This window comes from Lissotriton helveticus, chromosome 8 (genome assembly GCF_964261635.1).
Source record: "Lissotriton helveticus chromosome 8, aLisHel1.1, whole genome shotgun sequence".
Lineage (NCBI taxonomy): Eukaryota > Metazoa > Chordata > Amphibia > Caudata > Salamandridae > Lissotriton > Lissotriton helveticus.
The window spans coordinates 365,148,825-365,167,011 of NC_136069.1; the positions used below are offsets into that span (position 1 = coordinate 365,148,825).

Genomic DNA, 18,187 nt, shown 5'->3' on the forward strand with positions numbered 1-18,187 from the left:
TGGGTGCATGAAGTCATCTCAGTTTTTTTTCTCTTCATTTTTCCCTTTCAACTCATTTCCGTAGCAGAGACCTGACTAGGCATGTTCATTGGTTGTGCAAAATGTAGACTGGATGCACAGTGTTGTTAGCAAACACAGAACGGCCTTTTGTGGTAACATGAAACTTAACTGTAACTACAGAGCACATTGGCGGTAGGTAGCTCTTGTCCTCCAGAAAAACCTTGCCGATTTCATTGCAGGCTTTTCTGGAACAACACTGCCTGCCACAAATTTGCTACAGATCCACAAAGTGTGTGGATCCTCTGTGCCATTTTTCATCTGCGGTTCTGAATCTGCAGATTTAACATTATTAATATTATTTATTTTAAAAAAAGAACAACCCACGATATTTGGCTAGGCTCTGCACCTAAACCCGAGAAGCCATGCACAGTGGATTATCTATTCACGGGGCTTGGTGCAGGGATTTGCTAAATGCCCAACCTCTGGACCCAATCTCAAGGACTCCAGGGTAAGTTCAGAGCCTGAGATTGCATGTGCGAAGGCTGTACACATGTGACGCATTCACTCCAGACAGTCGCACAAAAGGAACTGAGGTGTGTCCTGCATATCCTAATGAGGCATCACCAGGCTGATTGGTCTTCCTTAGCTAGAGTGATGGGTGGAGTTGTCACTGACACCTGAATAGGGCTGTGCCTGTCCTCTCACAATGCTGTCTTCACCCCTTGGGGTGTGTCTGGAACCAAGGCTGGGCAAAGCAAGAACTTGTGAAAAGCAAAGACTTACTTTGAAGTTTGCCAACTTCAAAGGCCAAAAGGGTTATAAGTATTGGACCTAAAACCCCAGACGTTTAGAACTCTTCTGGATCAAGAGAACCAAACTGCCAAAGAGAAGAGCTGTGAGGAGGAGAACTGCCCCTCTGCTCTGTTTGCTTTGCTTGGTTGTCCTGCAGTTGCTGCTTCTGTCTTAGAGAGAACAATGACTGGACTTTGCTGTTTGTAACCTGCTTGAGAAGTTTCCCCAAGGGCTTGTGTGTGCTTGCCTCCGTTATGAAGACTCAGGGACACAAAAGATTTACCTGCAGCATCCCTGAACTCCACTGCTGGAAGTTCTGACCTGCCTTGTGGTGCCAGTTCTAGGCCCTAGGAGGTTGATTCGCTGCTTCTGCTGCTGAAAATTCACGCTTCACCCTTCCAGTGCCTGTTTGTCCGATGCAGCATCGGCGTTCCTCGTCCTGGTGTGGATAGCCTTTACGAATTGGCCGAGGGCCAGCTGCACATTGCGAGCCCGGAAAAATGTGGAGAGGGGCCGGCTGCGAGGATAGGCAGTCCAGTTCCAACTGATCCTTTACGAATTGGCCAAGGGCCAGCTGCACATTGTGAGCCCAGAAAAATGTGGAGAGGGGCCGGCTGCGAGAATAGGCCTATCTGCTATCGTGCACTCCGGACGGGACTAGAAACGCCCGACACCGCGCTCCCATTGAGGATCAGTTGGAACCGGACTGCCTATCCTCGCAGCCGGCCCCTCTCCACATTTTTCCGGGCTCGCAATGTGCAGCTGGCCCTCGGCCAATTCGTAAAGGCTATCCACACCAGGACGAGGAACGCCGATCGGACGTTCTGCCACTCGGCCCACCAGCATACAGAAGCCTCTCAAGGCTCCGTGTTCACATGTTAAGGTGACTTACATCACCTCCGAGGCTTCAGATCCAGACGCCTTGTTCCCCCCTCATTCGCGACCAGGCTTTTCAACTACTCAGGCAATAGCACAGTAACTAGTCCTGAAGATGATCCCAGTTAATATTTGGAGCTAGGGATCGAAACGTCATGTCGACTTTTTTAACAGTACTGTAGTTCTCAATTGTACATATTTGTTGCAGTAACTGTTGGTTTGTGCTTACACAAGATTGCATTGTATTGTAAGCCGCCTTTTGCTCCACTTCCTTTGCCTGTTAAACTTTTCCTTACCTTTCCCTCATTTTTTCCCTGTATTGTTTTCCTTCCCTTACTTGGTACAGGCTTGTGCCCAGTTTTTTAGGTTTCGCCCTGGGCGTTGCAACTGCGTAGCAGTTGCTCCGCCCACGGCGAAATCTCATGATCCTACATATGGGCTTTGGTTCCGCCTCTGTCTCCCATTGGCTAGCTCCCTAAGTGGAGGCTAGCCATTGGGAGACAGAGGCTGTCAATCACGCTTTCTCGTGAAAACGCGATTCGGGGGCGTTTCTCCGTCTTTTTTTAAGTGCCGCCCCTTTGTCCTGGGCCGCGCTGTCATTGGCTGCCGGCCCGGGACACCCCCGTGACGTCATTCCCGGGCCGTGCTGTGATTGGCTAGCCGGCCCGGGACCTGACTTGTTCTTTGTGTGTAATTAAACCGCTAACTATTTACACCTCGTGCACTACAAACTGACTGTTTTAGCACTTAACAGTTTCCATTAATACCTAACTATACACTTGTTTTCCATTTTAAACTACTGAAAGGTGGACCTAAACCCAGCAGGTATTCCAGATAACATGTACGCCATACGGATGACGTGCCTGCTGCTGCAAGTGCATACATAAATAAACTACTTTACCAGGATTATAATTTGAGACTTGAAAATTACACAGGATTTCTACACCATAAACATTAACTCGTAGGTAGCTGGGTCTTGGCTTTTAAACCTTTTTTTCGATGGTTTTCCATTACAAGGCTCAGTCCAAAGTTTGTGCAGGGTGACACGCATTCGAAAGTGGAATCCTGTCAGAACTCTGTGGCGCGCGGACAGGAGCAAGGCGGAAGCAGACAGGACGAGGAGGTTTGTCCCAAAAAGAAGTGCGTTGGGGAGACAGCGACTTACCTCCAATCAGACCTGGCACTGCGGCCCCCCGGCACGAGCCATAGCCGCGGGGAGATCCATGCACCGGCGGCATACGTGCGCAGGACGAGTCCAGACAGCTTCACCCAGACAGGGAGGCAGCGCGCGGCTACTACACCCAGGCGCGCTCCGTGCGCGCAGGTGCTGTAAACAGACCTTGATCCTCTGCTTAGCAGGCAAATCCGTGCGTTTCCGCCCGCGGCTCGGCGCAGGGTGACGTGTTCGGACCCCAGTCCTGGCTGGCACCCCTGCAGGGCCCTGGCTGGGGGCTGGAGTTCAGAGGCTCTCGGTCAGCTGCGGCTCTTCTGCCCAGCTCCACCCCCGCACCTGACACCCTGGATACTGTCCTCGAAACCTTCCGGCTGGTGTCTGCCCCACCTGTACTACGGGCTGCGCCGGTACCTGCCCTGCCACCCAGGCGAAGGCTCCTCCCCCTGGCCGTCCACTCCTGCGCTCTCCGCCCCGGTGGAGGATTCACCTCCCACTGCTGCCTGCGCGCTTCACACGTGGAATATTCCCGTCCCAGCTCCGAGCGCTCCCTCCCTGTTTACACTCCCCTGCACCTTTCCCACTCCTCCCTCTTACTCATGTCCCTCACTCCTCCCTCTCCTGTACCTTTCCCACCCTTCCCCCTCCCTCTCCACCCCTCCCTCTCACTCACTTCTCTTCACCTTCCTCAAGTCTCCCTCACCTTTCTCACTCCGTCAACTCCTGCGCCCTCCTCCCCTGTAGATGATTAATCCCCTACGGTCTCCTGCGTCCTTCTCACCGTGGAATATTCCCGTCCCAGCTTCGTGCGCTCCCTCCCCGCACCTGTCCCTCTCCTTCATGTCCCTCACTCCTCCCTCCCCTGCACCTTTCACACTCCTCCCTCACTCCTCCTGTACCTTCCTCACTTCTCCCAAGCCTCCTGCACCTTCTTCACTCTCCTCCCCTGTGGAGGATTCATCTCCCACTCCCGCAGTCTCCTGCGTCCTTCTCGCGTGGAATGTTCCCGTCCCAACTCAAAGCGCTCCCTCCCTTGCACCTTTCGCACTAATCTCTCTCCTGCACCTTCCTCACTCCTACGCTTTCTTCCCTGTGGAGGGTTCGCTTCCCACTCCCGCTATCTCCTGCGTCCTTCTCACTCCCATGTCAGGTCTCTCCTCCCTCTCCTGCACTTTTCCTGACTCCGTCCACTCTTCCTCGTGGGGGGTTAAACTCCCACACTTGTCTAAAAGGCTACTCCGTTTGCCCATTCTACTAGCCACCAAGGATCCCCGGGTCAGCTACCCACCACATTTCTTCCCTCAATGTACTGGCCAACATTGTTTTCGCTCCGTCTATAAGACTACAGCGTATGTTTTCCCCGGCCTGTTTTATCCCCCCTCCTCCTTTGCAAAGTAATGCCCCCTCGCTTTCTGTCAAGTGTGCTCACATGTTGGCGTGCCTTTGCACAAGTAGAACACGTGTGCCCTTCCGTGCAAACTCTGTCAGACTTTAGGTGCACATGGCGGATATAGGGGAACATGACGTGGTCCGGGGGCCTCCGTAGGCACCCCCTCTGCCCGGCTAGAGAGGAGGTAAAGTTAATCAGGAGGGGCTCGGACTGGAGGGGGTGCAGGTGGGGGTGTCGGGGGAGGACGTGGCGCCGCAGCTATGTATCCGGAACGAATCGTGCATATGTCAGTGTTCACTGCAAACAACCCTGACGGGGCCTTTCATTGCCAGGACCCCCGCACCCCAGCAACAGCCCCCCCCCCAAGAACACTGACAGACCCCGCAAAGGGGGTACCGGGCCCCTGAAGCGAGAGGGGCCTCTGAAGCGAGAGAACTCACTCCGCACCCCATAACAGACTCCCTAGCCCCCCACCAAAAAAATGCAGTAGACCCCTGCAACAATACCCCACTGAACCCTCAATGCACCACACAAGAAAAACACGGCACACGGTCCTTTCAACGCAAAAGACCCATAAAAAGCAATTCCCAGTGACTCCCGCCTGAGACCCTCGACACTTGTCCCCGCAGAAACCCCACGCACCAGCCTGAGGCGGAGACCCTCACGGACAGGGAAGGCGCATGACCCCCACAACAGACCGGCAGAAACAAATTCTTCGCATGGACTCTCGGTTAAAAGGAAGGCACGAGACCCCCGCACGTCAGCTTCACACGAGGCTAGCTGTTTTATTTGTCTACAACAAATTCCATATTTTTAAAATTTCAAACACGTTTCCTATATAGTTACCAAACACTGATCCACAAACCTGCCTTTGCCTAAAAACTTCTATTTTTACCTTTCCGCTTTTCTTACACATTGCTTTCTCTTCCTTGCTTCTCTCTCTTTCTACCCATGACTGTTTCTTTCCTTGTTTGTTTTTCTGCCTCCTGTCATACTTCCTTTCTCTCTTCCGATCGTTCTCCTAATTGTACCCTCATTTTCAGTTTTAATTCCTTCGTTTGCTGGCTTTCTTTCTGTTGCCCATTTTCTCTAGCATTCTCAATGTCTCGAGTACCTTTTCCCATCCAATAATCTCGAAACCTACCCCTTCTTTCCACTTCTCCGCGTTTCTATAAGTGCCGGACTCGTGACTACCGAAAGCCTGCCAGGGCTGATTGTACCTGTGTCTTTCCTACCCCAATACGCCCACTGGCACAATGGACGCACGCAACATAAATAAATGTACAGTTTATAAAGAACAGCAGCTTACCAAAGCCAAACAGAAAAAAATAACTTCAAACTAATAATATGAGCCTAAGTGTGTTTGCTGATTTTCACGCTCACTACTGCATGTACGCCTTCCATACTAATGTATCATGGTACATTTATTTGTATGCATCGCAAGGGTTCTGTAACACTGGAATGTTTTTTGCACATTACTTTTAAATGCTAATAAAATATTTGAAACAAAAAAACTTAGCAATATTCAAATGGGTCAACGTTCGGGGCGGGGGCAGGCACACAATATGTCATTCATGCCGAACACAGAAAATGTAGATTTAATGACGTGTTGTGATATTAAAAGACCCTCCGCACTTGTAAACTACAATTCCTGATATATGTTAGAGACATTGTTTCCCCCACATAAACCTTGGCAATCAAACACGCACGTCGCACGTTTTGAAATTATAAATGCACCATCGTCTATATAGACACACACAGGTCCATAATTAGCTTTTAAGCACACGCTTTCACAACTTCCGTGGCGTCAGCACTTTCAAGAACGTATTTTTCGTCATCCTTGGGCATCACCCCGGGGCACGGGTGTAGTGCACCATCTCTCTGCCCTCGTCCGGTGAAGTGCAGGCTGTCTCTCACTTAAAGTGTATCCTGCACCAACTCTGACATCCTATGTTGGAGTCTACCTGCCCCTGTCTGGTGAAGTGCAGAGTGCCCATCCCTTGATGTGCCCTCTTCACCCCCCTCCAACCCAACTGCTCACTGCTCTCGGCCCCTGTCTGGAGAAGTGCAGGTTGCCCCTTGCTTGAAGTGCTCTCCTCAACCCCTCTGCCCGCTGCTCCCAAACTCTGCCTGGCAAAGTGCCCGCTGACCCTCACTTGAAGTGCCCGCTTCATCCAATATGACACACTCTGCCCGTTACTCTTTGTCAGTTTCGAGTTCGTATATTACTCCTGTAATGTACCTTTTGCTACCTCGTGTATTTTGTTTGCTCACAATTGTCACTTTTGCCTCATGTAACTTAAGGTCTGCTTTTGTAATTTGTTCACTCGTAATCTTCTCATGTATCATTTCTGTTTCTATTGTGAAGCGCTGGATTTAGCAGTGTCACTGTTGTGTTATAGAACTCGTCTGCAAGTAATTGCTGTCTGCTGAGCTCGTCCAGTAGGGTACAATCGGTCTCACATTTCCGAGAGATTACCCTATTGGCAATGTAAATGACAATGCCATTTATTTATCTGTTTTCAAAACCAACACATAAATAAAAATGTAGTCATTTACAGTGCCAATAGCTCTAACTTTGGCAAAGGCGAAACCGTTGCATTGTAAATGCTTGTTTATCTATGTTGTGTCTCACATATTCGTGAATCCTTGTTAAAATTTTGAAAATAAATATTTCCCTGTCCGGCTGGACATTGGAGAAAAAAAGAGCCATAGTTCTTATTTAAGTCTATGTTTGCCACTTATAAATGTATTTGATAAGCTTAGGACCTTTGTTCTTGACAAAAAAACACAAATATAGGGTTCAGCAAAAGACGGAAAATACTCAGTGCCCCCACAGTAAAAAGCCGGATTTCCAATAAAACCCTACAAAGCCTGGAAGCTGGGAACCACCATTTGTGCTACATGCATCATGTCCTTGTGTAAGGTACTATTCATTCTGCAATCAGTGTCTGAGCACCAAACGTACAGCAGATATTCATGGGGAACAGAGACCCCAAGCAACTGTAGACTGAAATTATTTTGTTCAGCGAAGGTTGTTAGAATTTTTCCCTTGAAATACTGTTCAAAATGTGCACATGTGTTCATCGCTAGAATATTAGCAACCTCCTGCCTCTCCATTGCTTGGTGAGGGGCAGTAGCCCACCATGTACTAATGGAAAAATACACCTGGGCAGATTGCCTGGTTCATCAAGCCTTTTAATCTGCTGGTGAAATGTTGAAAAACATAAAGCAACCTCTGTGAACTCACTGAGTACTAAGGGGAATCACATGCATTCCAGAAAAAGCCGAACCCAGGCATTATGTCACCGCTTTTCTTGCCATGTGGGGACCGTCACCCCAGTACCTCATCAGATACGAACTGCAGAAAATTATGGCATAGTCTCAGTTCACTTTCGGTCTGGGACTATTAGCACAGCTCCAGTGCTCTGCTTTTGTAGTGCTTGTACAACATAATGCATACAAAAGTGTTACTTGAAAGATAGCAGTAGCATTGCTCCAATATTTGTTTCTTAAGGAAGTTGGTTGTCTGCTTAAGGTATGTCTCATTGGGGGTTTACTGAAGCAGGAAAGATTACTTAATGCCAGCAACCTGTATACAGAAAAAAATGTTTTAGGTGCTGCTTTTGAAAACATATCACTTTTTACCAATTTTCTTTCCTGTGCAGTGGAAAGAAAGAAAGAAGAGAAGCGAAGATTCCTAGTATTACTGTACCTGACCAAGATCTTAAAGGATTTCATTGCAGAACTACCATTTTTCAAAACAGACTTCTTAATTTCCCTGAAAACGATCCATCAGTTGCGTCAAGCCCGAGTAAGATGACACCAGTCAAGGAGTGTGAAAAAACAAAAAGTGTGCAAGCACCCAGCAAACAAGTAAAGACCTTTATCCCACCTTTTAAAACCAAATCTAAATTCCCTAGTGGTGACAAGAGTGGTGAAGCAAAATCAGACATCTCTTCGAAAGAAAATGTCAGCACTGGGGATGAACAAATAAAATACCAAAATGAGGAAACTGTGGACAGTATTGAGCCTCTGAAAGAAAAAGAGTCTGTGAAAACCACCATCACCTTGGAAGACCGTCAATTCAACGAGCAAGGTATTTTGTTGATATTTATTTGTGAAATATTCTTTGTGCTCTTTATTATCTACCTTCTCCGCCACTTTTCAGCTTCTTTTGAAATGCTTTTTATGATTTTGCACCTGACTTACAATATCTGCTTTGTTCCGAAGGTGACAGCATACTAGAGGACTACATTATATGTTAATCTACAACTCCCTTTATTCACATGCAGGCTTTGCTAGTGCCTTTCTATTGTTATTGTTTGCATTTTGTATAGCCCTCAGTCGGCCATTCACATGCCACTGCAGTGTTTTTGGTATTCTGGCGACTACTGTCAAATGGTTCCGAGGTGTGTTCTATTGTTAAATAGTGTGTGATGAGTCTTGGCAAACTGCTGTTTTGAGCTTTTCTTTCCAGGACCGCCGATCTCTTAACCAAACCTAGAAAAATACATTACCAAGCCTTTTTAGAGGGCAGCATCCTACTATCTATGAAGTGTACTCAACTGCTTCTGCTAAAAAGACACCCTCTTATATTAAGAATGGTTTAAACTACGGATCTCATGTTCTGCACATAACATTTTGATTGCGGCAAACATTTATTACTATATGTCATTCACTACTATGGGTTGCTCGGAGAAGCAAATGTAGGGCAGAGTACATTCTTATGGAACTATTCGCTCTTTTCCAGCAGTACCCACTATTATTCTACAGTTAGATTGACTTTGTTAAAACATTTTAAATCAGTTGCATTGTGAAAACTGAATACAACTTTAAATTTTACATTGGCCTTGGTATGGCTCATGAGATCATTGCAGTCCAGGGTCTCTCTGGGCCACCAATACTCTTGTACTCCAACTGGATAACCAAGTTACTCATGGGCGCTTGACTCTTTGGTAGCAATGAAGTTGAACAGTCAAGGCTTATTACAGTAGGTGGTAAGGGATTTATATACAATACGACACAGTGAAACAATGGTAAACACAATGCTAAGTCAGTGCTAAAACTTTAAAGAAGAATATAAATTGTATGAACAGTTTCCAGTAAAAAGTGGGAATTAGAAATGTGAGCCATACAAAAAATCTAGAAGGTGCTTGCTAGTTTCTTGCCAAAACTAAACCCCAAACGTATTTGGCTCTCTTATGGTATGGGGAGGGTAAAGCCGTTCTTGGACAGTTTGACTGGTGTGTGTAACAGGTCTCTCAAAGAACAGATGTGCCAAACAGGTAAAGTACAAGGGGGAGTATTACATTAAGTTCCCAGTGGGATATGATAGGCATTTGGCGCCTGTGCCCCCAAAGCTCTATGGTATTGTAGAAGGAGACGTAAACGCTTGTGCTGCCCTTTCTGTATTACAGATTACACCAGCACTACATGTGTGCTCGTACAATCTCAAGGGAAACACTTTGCATCTGTGCCTAGCTGTATTACAAACACAGGCACATGGACAAAGGAGCTGCTGAGGGATGCACTGACTCTGCGTCGCAAAAAGGTGACACGCAGTCAGTGTGCCCCGACAGTGATCCTTGAAAAGGGGGAAAATTGGGTTTTGTTGAATTCCTAAATATCCTCCTATCTGTACTCTCTGCACCCTCCTGCAGGTGGATCGCTGCCCCCTTTCAAAAGCAAACTGGGTTACTGCCTAAAAGGTGAACCACCAGCTTCAAATTTAGGGTCTGCCTTTCACTAATGCACTCATCCAGGGCAGGTGTGAGCTCAGGGCTATACGGGGCAGCTGATTAACTATAATTGGACGCATCGTCCCCGCCTGCTGTTACTGGCGTACTCATTTAAAGGTGTACTGCAGTGCAAACTGGGACTATGAGCCTTATATATATTGTGTTCCCATGTGTCCAGTTGGATGTGGTCGCTCTGCCTTTAGTGTATCTGGTTTGTGGAGTAAAAGATCAAGTTATTACCATCTGAAAGAGACACGCTAGTGATAGATTCCTTACCTTAGAATATCCCCAGGCGTCAGACTGGATCCAGAAAGTTTTGCTTAGCAGTACCCCTGCGCGTTGGTAGGTGGCGTCGTGCGGCTCCGCGTCCGTCACTGCCATCGTGAGCGCCGGGATGACGTCACGGAGACTACTTAGGCGCCACCCATATGCGCTGACGTCAGTTCTTTCTTTTTCCGCGCCGAAAGCGCGGATCCTGATTGAGCACGTATCTCAGTCATTTTTTTTACTACTCTTTTGAGACTTTTGTCTCCTTCTCTTGTCTCCTGGTGCACATAGAGATGCCCAGATTTAAGTCTTGTGGGTCGTGCTGCCATAACATGTCGGTGGCGGACCCCCACGATGTGTGCCTCTACTGCCTGGAGACCGACCATGACTCCCGGTACTGTCGAGCCATGGCCCGAAGGCCTTGTGGGAGCGGCGCCGGAAGTTGCTGGAGGTCCGGCATTCCTCTCACCGCCGCTCCGGGTCTTGAGGCCGTTCACGGGACCGCTCGCGGGACCGAAGCCATCGCTCCTCAGGCTCTAAGTCTTCACCTTCAGATACGGGTAAGCGACGCCATAACAAGAAGTTGAAGAAACGTGTTCGCTCTCCGATGTCCCCCCGTCGCTCCCCGGAGGCGGACGAGGGCGACAGGTGCTCCGCCCCTGCGGTTCCTCTGGAGCCAGGGAGTTCCGCGGCATACCCGCCATACCTGGGTCCGTCAGCGACTCCCGAACAGATGCAAGAGTTTCTTACTGCCATGGACCGCTTTTTTAGGCCCGGGCTCCCGCCGGCGCGCCTTCGGGCCCCGTGGTCCCATGTCCAGATCCTGTTGGCCCGGCGGCTCCGCAACCAGCGCCAGCCCCGGCGCCACAGGATGCTGCGCCACTGGCCCCGGCGCCACAAGGTGCAGCGCCGCCAGCTCCAGCTCCGCTGCCGCACTGAGTGCCGTTTATCCCACCCTTGCCCGGTTCCCGGACCATTTTGTTCCAGTTTTCAGTGCCGTTTCCTACGCCTCTTGTCCCTTCTCGGGCCCTGCCGCCGTGACCCGCTCCCTCTACACCGGAGCCGGACGAGGATTGGGAAAGATCCGAGGACCCCCTTGCCCGGCAGTGACTCCGAGCAAGATTGGGTGGACAACATTGAAGATGCGGGCGAACTTGATGTGTCTTCTGACCCGGGGTTTGCCTTTCCTCCACCTCCTATGGAGGAGGGTGCTTCCTACACCGTGGTGCTGCATCGGGCTGCGGAGGCTCTCAATCTCGACCTCCCTACGATGGCCCTTAAAACCAACCTCCTTACGGAGGTGCTCCAGACGGCGTCTGCGTCGTCTGAACCGCTGCTCCCTTTCAATGAGGCCCTCATCGAAGTCCTCTTGGGCACTTGGTTGCGTCCGACCACGGGGGCGCTGGTGGATAAAAATGTGGCTAGGCGTCATCGCCCGGCTCCTGGGGATCCCGCCTTATTGACCACTCACCCTACGCCTGAGAGCCTGGTCATTCAGGCATCGACGTCGCAGAGTGCCTTTCCCACGGCTCCGCCGGATAAGGACTCTAAAAGGCTAGACCAATTTGGCAAGAGGTTATTCTCCTCAGCCAGCTTGGGGTTGCAGTCGGTTAACACCTCCTGCTTGTGGGCCGTTACTCCCACGCAGTGTGGGACTCTGAAACTCAGACCTGCCTCAGTGTTTTGAGGAGGTTCAGGCTGTCCTTTCCCAAGCAATTACGGAGGGTAAGGATGCTGTGAAGTTTACCATCCGGTGTGGTTTGGACACCGCTGATTCGTTGGGCAGGGCAATTTCTGCGACTGTGGCGTTGCGGCGCCACGCCTGGTTGCGTTCCACTTGGTTCTCACCCAATGTCCATAGCTCGCTCATGGGCATGCCCTTTGATGGCTCCCGCCTCTTTGGTGATAAGGCCGACAATGCCCTGGAGCGCTTTAAAGACTCTCGTACCACGGCCAAGTCTTTGGGTCTTTCCACAAAGAACCCTGCCACGCCTGGGTTTCGTTCTTTTCGTGGCCAGGGAAAGGGCACGCTCTTCCAGCAAGCCTATGCAGAACCAGCCTCAGCATGGCTGTGGATTCTGCAGGGACAGGTCTGGTAACCCGCGCGCGGGTCAGTCCACTTCCAACCCCGCTGCTTCTGCTTCTAAGCCTTCCTAATCCGAGCTTCAGGGAGCACCCTACGCCGGTGGGTGGCAGGATCCGTCACCACTTCCACCACTGGCGCAAAATTACATCAGAAAAGTGGGTGCTGCAGATAATCAGCCAAGGTTACGCACTCCCCTTTCTGTCCTCCCCTCCGGCCATGCCACCTCGGTGCCACTGCATGTCGGGGGATCATTTGACTCTTCTCCGTCAGGAAGTTTCAGCCCTCCTGGTCAAGGGGGCCATCGACCGCGTTCCCGGTCAGGAAGTAGGGAGTGGTTGTTATTCTCACCACTTTCTGGTCCCTAAGAAGGACAAGGGGGGCCTGCGCACCATCTTGGACCTCCCGGACATAAATTGCTTCCTCCGGAGGAGAAGTTCAAGATGCTGACTCTGGCTCAGGTCCTGGCTGCTCTGGACCCTGGAGACTGGATGGTGGCGTTGGACTTGCCGGACGCATATTTTCACATCCCCATCCTGCCGGCCCACCGGCGTTACCTGCGGTTCCCGGTAGGCCAGGAGCATTTTCAGTTTGCCGTGCTCCCCTTCGGCCTTACCAGTGCCCCTCGGGTGTTCACGAAGGTGATGGCGGTTGTCGCAGCTCATCTGCGCAGGTCAGGTGTGTCAGTCTTCCCCTACCTCGACGACTGGCTGTTGAAGGCGGGCTCGCCCCATGCAGTCTTCACCCACCTCCAGACTACGGCCGACCTCTTGCATTTGCTGGGGTTCTCCATCAATGTGCCGAAGTCGCATCTGAGTCCCTCTCAGAAGCTTCCCTTCATCGGAGCGGTTCTGGATTCGACGCTGTTTCGGGTTTATCCTCCCAGGCAGCGGGTCTGGGATATTCAGGCTAGGATTCCGCTCTTTCAGCCTCTATCCTGGGTTTCTGTCAGCCTTACCCTCCGGCTTCTGGGCCTGATGGCCTCCTGTATCCTGCTGGTGACACATGCCAGCTGGCATATTCGGGCTCTGTAGTGGGACCAGAAGTTCCAGTGGGCACAGCATCAGGGCAACCTATCCGATCGCAACCGGTTCTCGGAGGGTGCTGCACGACAGTTGCAGTGGTGGCTCACGAATCGCGATTGGGTCAGTGGCAGATCCCTCTCCCTTTCCGAACCGGAGCACACAGTGGTGGCGGATGAGTCCCTCCTGGGATGAGGAGGCCACCTGAGAGAGGCGGAGATCAGAGGCCTCTGGTCTCGAGCAGAGTCCCGGCTCCATATCAACCTTCTGGAGCTGCGGGCGATCCGACTTGCACTGAAGGCATTCCTTCCCTCTGTCCGGGGAAGTGTAGTGCAGGTGTTCACGGACAACCCCGCCGCCATATGGTATTGCAACAAACAAGGCAGGGTGGGGTCGTGGACCCTATGTCAGGAGGCTCTCCGCCTCTGGACATCGCTGGAACATCAAGGCATTACCTTGGTGGTTCAACACCTAGCAGGTTCTCTGAAAGCCAGGCCAGACGAACTCAGCCGCCGGTGCATGGTGGATCACGAATGGCGTCTAAACTCAGACGTGGTGCAAGGTCAATTTCTGCGGTGGGGAGAGCCTTGATCTATTCGCCACCGAAGAGAACGCTCAATGTCATCAGTTCTACGTGTTGGAATTTCCAAGGCGGCACTCGCTCGGAGACGCGTTTTTTTCGTGAGTGGAGCTGCAGTCTATTGTACGCCTTTCCGCCTATACCACTGCTGCCCAGAGTGCTGAAGAACATCAGGCCGACCGGGCCCAAGTGATTCTTGTGGCTCCGGACTGGGCTCAAAGAGTATGGTATCCTGAGCTACTCAGTATGAGCATTGATCCTCCGTGCCGTCTGCCTCTTCGGGAGGATCTTCTGTCGCAGCTGCTGGGGACGGTCCTCCACCCGAACCTGTCCAGCCTCCACCTCCATGCATGAAGCTTGAGTGGCGACAGTTGACACCTTTCGATCTTCCTCCCGAGGACTGTGGCGTCCCTCCACCAAAACGGTATACGCCTGCAGGTGGAACAGATTTGTGGCACGGTGCACAGCAAAGGCTAGGGATCCCCTTTCTGCCCCTCTTTCTGAGGTTCTTCTGTTCCTTCTCTCTTTGGCCCAGCAGGGCTCTGCTTTGGGCACTATCAACGGTTATCTTTCGGCCATCTCCGTCTTTGTATGGCTCCCAGATCAGCCTTCTCTTTTTAAGTCCCCGGTTGTTAACCGTTTTTCTAAATACGTTTCCACCTGTACCCTTCATAATGCCTCAGTGGGACTTAAATCGTGTCTTGACTTTTCTGATGTGCGCTCCCTTTGAGCCCCTTCATAACTGTCCCTTACGTCTTTTCACTCTAAACACGGCTTTCCTGGTACCTATCACCTCTGCCAGAAGAGTGAGTGAGCACCAGGCTCTTTCTTTCAAACCTCCTTTCCTTTCTGTTCACCCGGACAAGGTGGTTTTAAGGACCCATCCCTCTTTTCTGCCAAAGGTTGTCACGCCCTTCCACATCAGGCAGACCATCACTTTGCCCACCATCTTTCCGCCTCCGCATTCTTCAAGGGAAGAGGAGAGGCTCCACCGTCTGGACCCAAAACGTGCGCTCGCATTCTATCTGCAGCGTACACAGCAGTTCCGGGTGGATGAACAGCTTTTTGTTGGCCACGTGGGCGCCAAAAAAGGTCGGGCTGTGCACAAACGGACCCATCTCCCAGTGGGTCGTTCTGTGCATCAAGGCCCGTTACTCCTTGGCCAAGTGGGGCTGCTTGCCCATTTGACCAGGGTGACTGCAGCCACTACTGCCTTGGGACGCGGCGTTCCCTTGCAGGACATTTGTCAGGCAGCTACGTGGGCCTCGCTGCACACGTTTACCAAGCACTACTGCCTTGACAGTCAGGTCCGGAGAGACTGCTTCTTTGGCAGTTTTGTGCTCCGTGACTTTCTGGTGTAATCTTGTTCGCAGGCCCACCACCGGGGTTGGTTTTGCTGGGGCATCTATTCTAAGGTAAGGAATCCATCACTAACGTGTCTTTTTCAGATGCACAAGTTACTCCTTGTGTAACAATATATCTGTAAGAGACATTAGTTAGTGATAGATTCCTTACCGCCCCATCCACCCTCCCCGTTCTGCGAACTGATTACTAGGGTTAAGGTTATCCCCTTTTAGGGCCCTAGTTTTATGCACCAATGGTCAGTATCTCTGCGTTTCGGCGCGGAAAGTCGTGTATAGAACTGACGTCAGCGCGCATGCGTGGCGCCTAAGTAGTCTCCGTGATGTCATCTCGGCGCTCATGACACCAGTGACGGACGCGGAGCCGCACAACGCCACCTACCGACGCGCAGGGGTACTGCTAAGCAAAAGTTTCCGGATCCAGTCTGACGCCTGGGGATATTCTAATGTAAGGAATCTATCACTAACTAATGTCTCTTACAGATATATTGTTACACAAGAAGTAACTTGTGCTTCAGTAACAATATGTCTGAAAGACACATAGGTTAGTTATAGATTCCCTACCTTAGAATTTCCCCAGGCATCAGACTGGTTCTGGGGATTTTTTCTCAGCAGTACCCCTGCATGTCGGTAGGTTGGCTTCGGTCGACTCCGTCGTCAGGTTTATGGTCGCCGGGTTGACGTTGCAGTGCCTACTTAGATCTCGCCCCTGCTCGCTGATGTCAGTTTTGACACTACTTTCCACGCCAGAAGCGCAGAGCCGTGCAAGACACTGACCACTGGTGGGCTACAACTAGGGCCCTGTAAGGGAGTCCCTAACCTCAGAAATCAGTTTGCAAAGCAGGGAGGATTGGTGGCTCGGTAAGGAATCTATAACTAACCTATGTCTCTTACAGATACATCGTTACCAAAGGTAAGTAACTTGTTCTTCTGAAAGAGACAGCTAGTTATAAATTCGTTACTGTAGGATCTGCTTCTTATAGTTACCCCCACATTTTGCTTCATGTTACACTGTTTTTGACTAGTCTGACTGGGATCCTGCTAAGCAGGAACCGTTTATCTGCTTTCTCCCTAAACTGTTATGTCATGTACTTAGGTACGCTCCAGATTGGTTACTGGGGTACCCTTATCAGTCCCTAGTATATGGTACCCATGTACCCAGGGCATAGGTACACCAGAGGCCTCCTATGGGCTGAAGCATGTATTATGCCACCCATGAGAGGCCATGCAAAACGGATCTACAGGCCTGCCATTGCAGCTGGTGTACGTTGGTGCATGCAACACTTACTTAAGATATAGGTTTACTACATTGAAGGGTCACTGCACTTAAAACCTATAAGTCAACCCTATAACAGGCTTCAACAATCCTGAAGGCAGGGTGCTTGGTTCTAAGTGAGAGGGTGCCACTGCATGAGAAAACACCCCTGCAGCCTACGAAGTCCATTCTCCCGGGTTGTTAGTGTTTCAGCCATTTACGACGTATAGAGTGGCATTAAACGACCGCGTGATGACCAACTCTAAAACAGCTAAAAGTAACCCTATCGTGTTTGGTATAAAACATTGTGGAATCATACCCCCACACCGGTGTGGGAGGTATGATTCCGTCCCTCAGGAACAAGCTTTGTGAGGTCGCTGGTGTTCCCGGTACCAGCCTTCTAGTCCCGGGCAGCTCAAAATGGCTGCTGCCGACCAGAGACACACTTCTGCCCACCTGCTCCCTCCTGCTTCTGAGCCAAGCTCGACCAGGGGAAGGCAGAACAATATGCATCCTGTTGCAGGGAGGTGTAACCACCTCCCAGACAGGATTTAGTGGATTAGGCCTAGGTGGGTGCGCTTGCCAGCGACCGAAAGTCCGCATGAGGGGCACATTTGGTGTCCAGTTCAAACCAGTCCTGGGAGCCTTTGCTCCTGCTTTGGTGCGAAACTGGACCAAGGACATGGGAGTAACATCCCCACTGTCTAAACCATCCCCTGGGAGAGTCCCCTGAATCTGTCCAACCCTCTCACGTGGGTACAAAAGGGCTTACCTGGATTCGACGTTGACAAGAGTCTGAACTAGAAACTGAACTTCAAACACTGGACTTTCCTCGACTTTGCTTGGGTCCGATTTCATCTCCCACTCCGTCAAAGCATTGTCTGTGCCCGTGCCTCATACATGCTCCATGCAGGACCTGTGGAGCAACAATGACAACAGAAGACATCTTCCATGAAGTGAAGGAGTCACTCCCCTGCAACCACAGGCACCACATCACGATTGAGCGGTCTGCTGCTCCTGAGCTCCTACAGCCTACGAAGGCTCCAGCAAACCAGGTGGTGGGTTTCCAAGTCCCTCGACGTCCAAGCAGCTCTCTCACCAAGTTTGAAGGTCAGAATCCCTTGTGGGGGCTGCATTACCAGTACCCCTGTGCACCGCGTACTTTTGCAAGTGCATATGCTTGCTGGCGTTCACAAAACAAATGCACTGGACTCCGAGTAGCCCCAACGTCTGCCATCATTTCCACCAAAGAACTTTGTCCTCTTCGCATAGTGCTCCGTAGGCCGTTGCTTTGTAAATCTGCTCGAGGTCCCATTGCGACTCCTGTGCCTCCGGCCTGTGGTTCCTCTTGAGGGTCATCTTTGCTTTTCTTGTGCTCCCCTGGTTGCTCCAGGCTTGCCCTGACTCTCCTGTGTTTGGTGAGTCTCCTGGACCTTGCTGGTCCGAACTGTAACATTTCTTGACCATCTTCGTGGGTTGCCGTTGCCATGGCTTCTTGGTACTCCCACAGGACACCAACCCTTAATCACTCGACATCCTTCGTGGGACAGCTCATATCCGGCTCCTGGTCATCCTCGACGTCTCCTGGTCCCGGTGGCTGCAGAGTCGAGAACCCCTTCAAAGCACCTGAAGCACCCGACATCCTGAGT

At 50.9% G+C, this 18,187-nt stretch overlaps 1 protein-coding gene across 2 annotated transcripts in view; it reads left to right on the top strand.

The window, feature by feature from the left end:
* Window positions 1–18,187, top strand: part of BRCA2 (BRCA2 DNA repair associated) — a 480,797-nt gene that overhangs the window by 175,684 nt on the left and 286,926 nt on the right. For both annotated transcript variants that reach the window (XM_078657152.1, XM_078657154.1), the window contains exon 15: window positions 7,898–8,328. In XM_078657152.1, coding sequence (XP_078513278.1) covers window positions 7,898–8,328 — 431 coding nt within the window. The remainder of the gene's footprint in view (window positions 1–7,897; window positions 8,329–18,187) is intronic.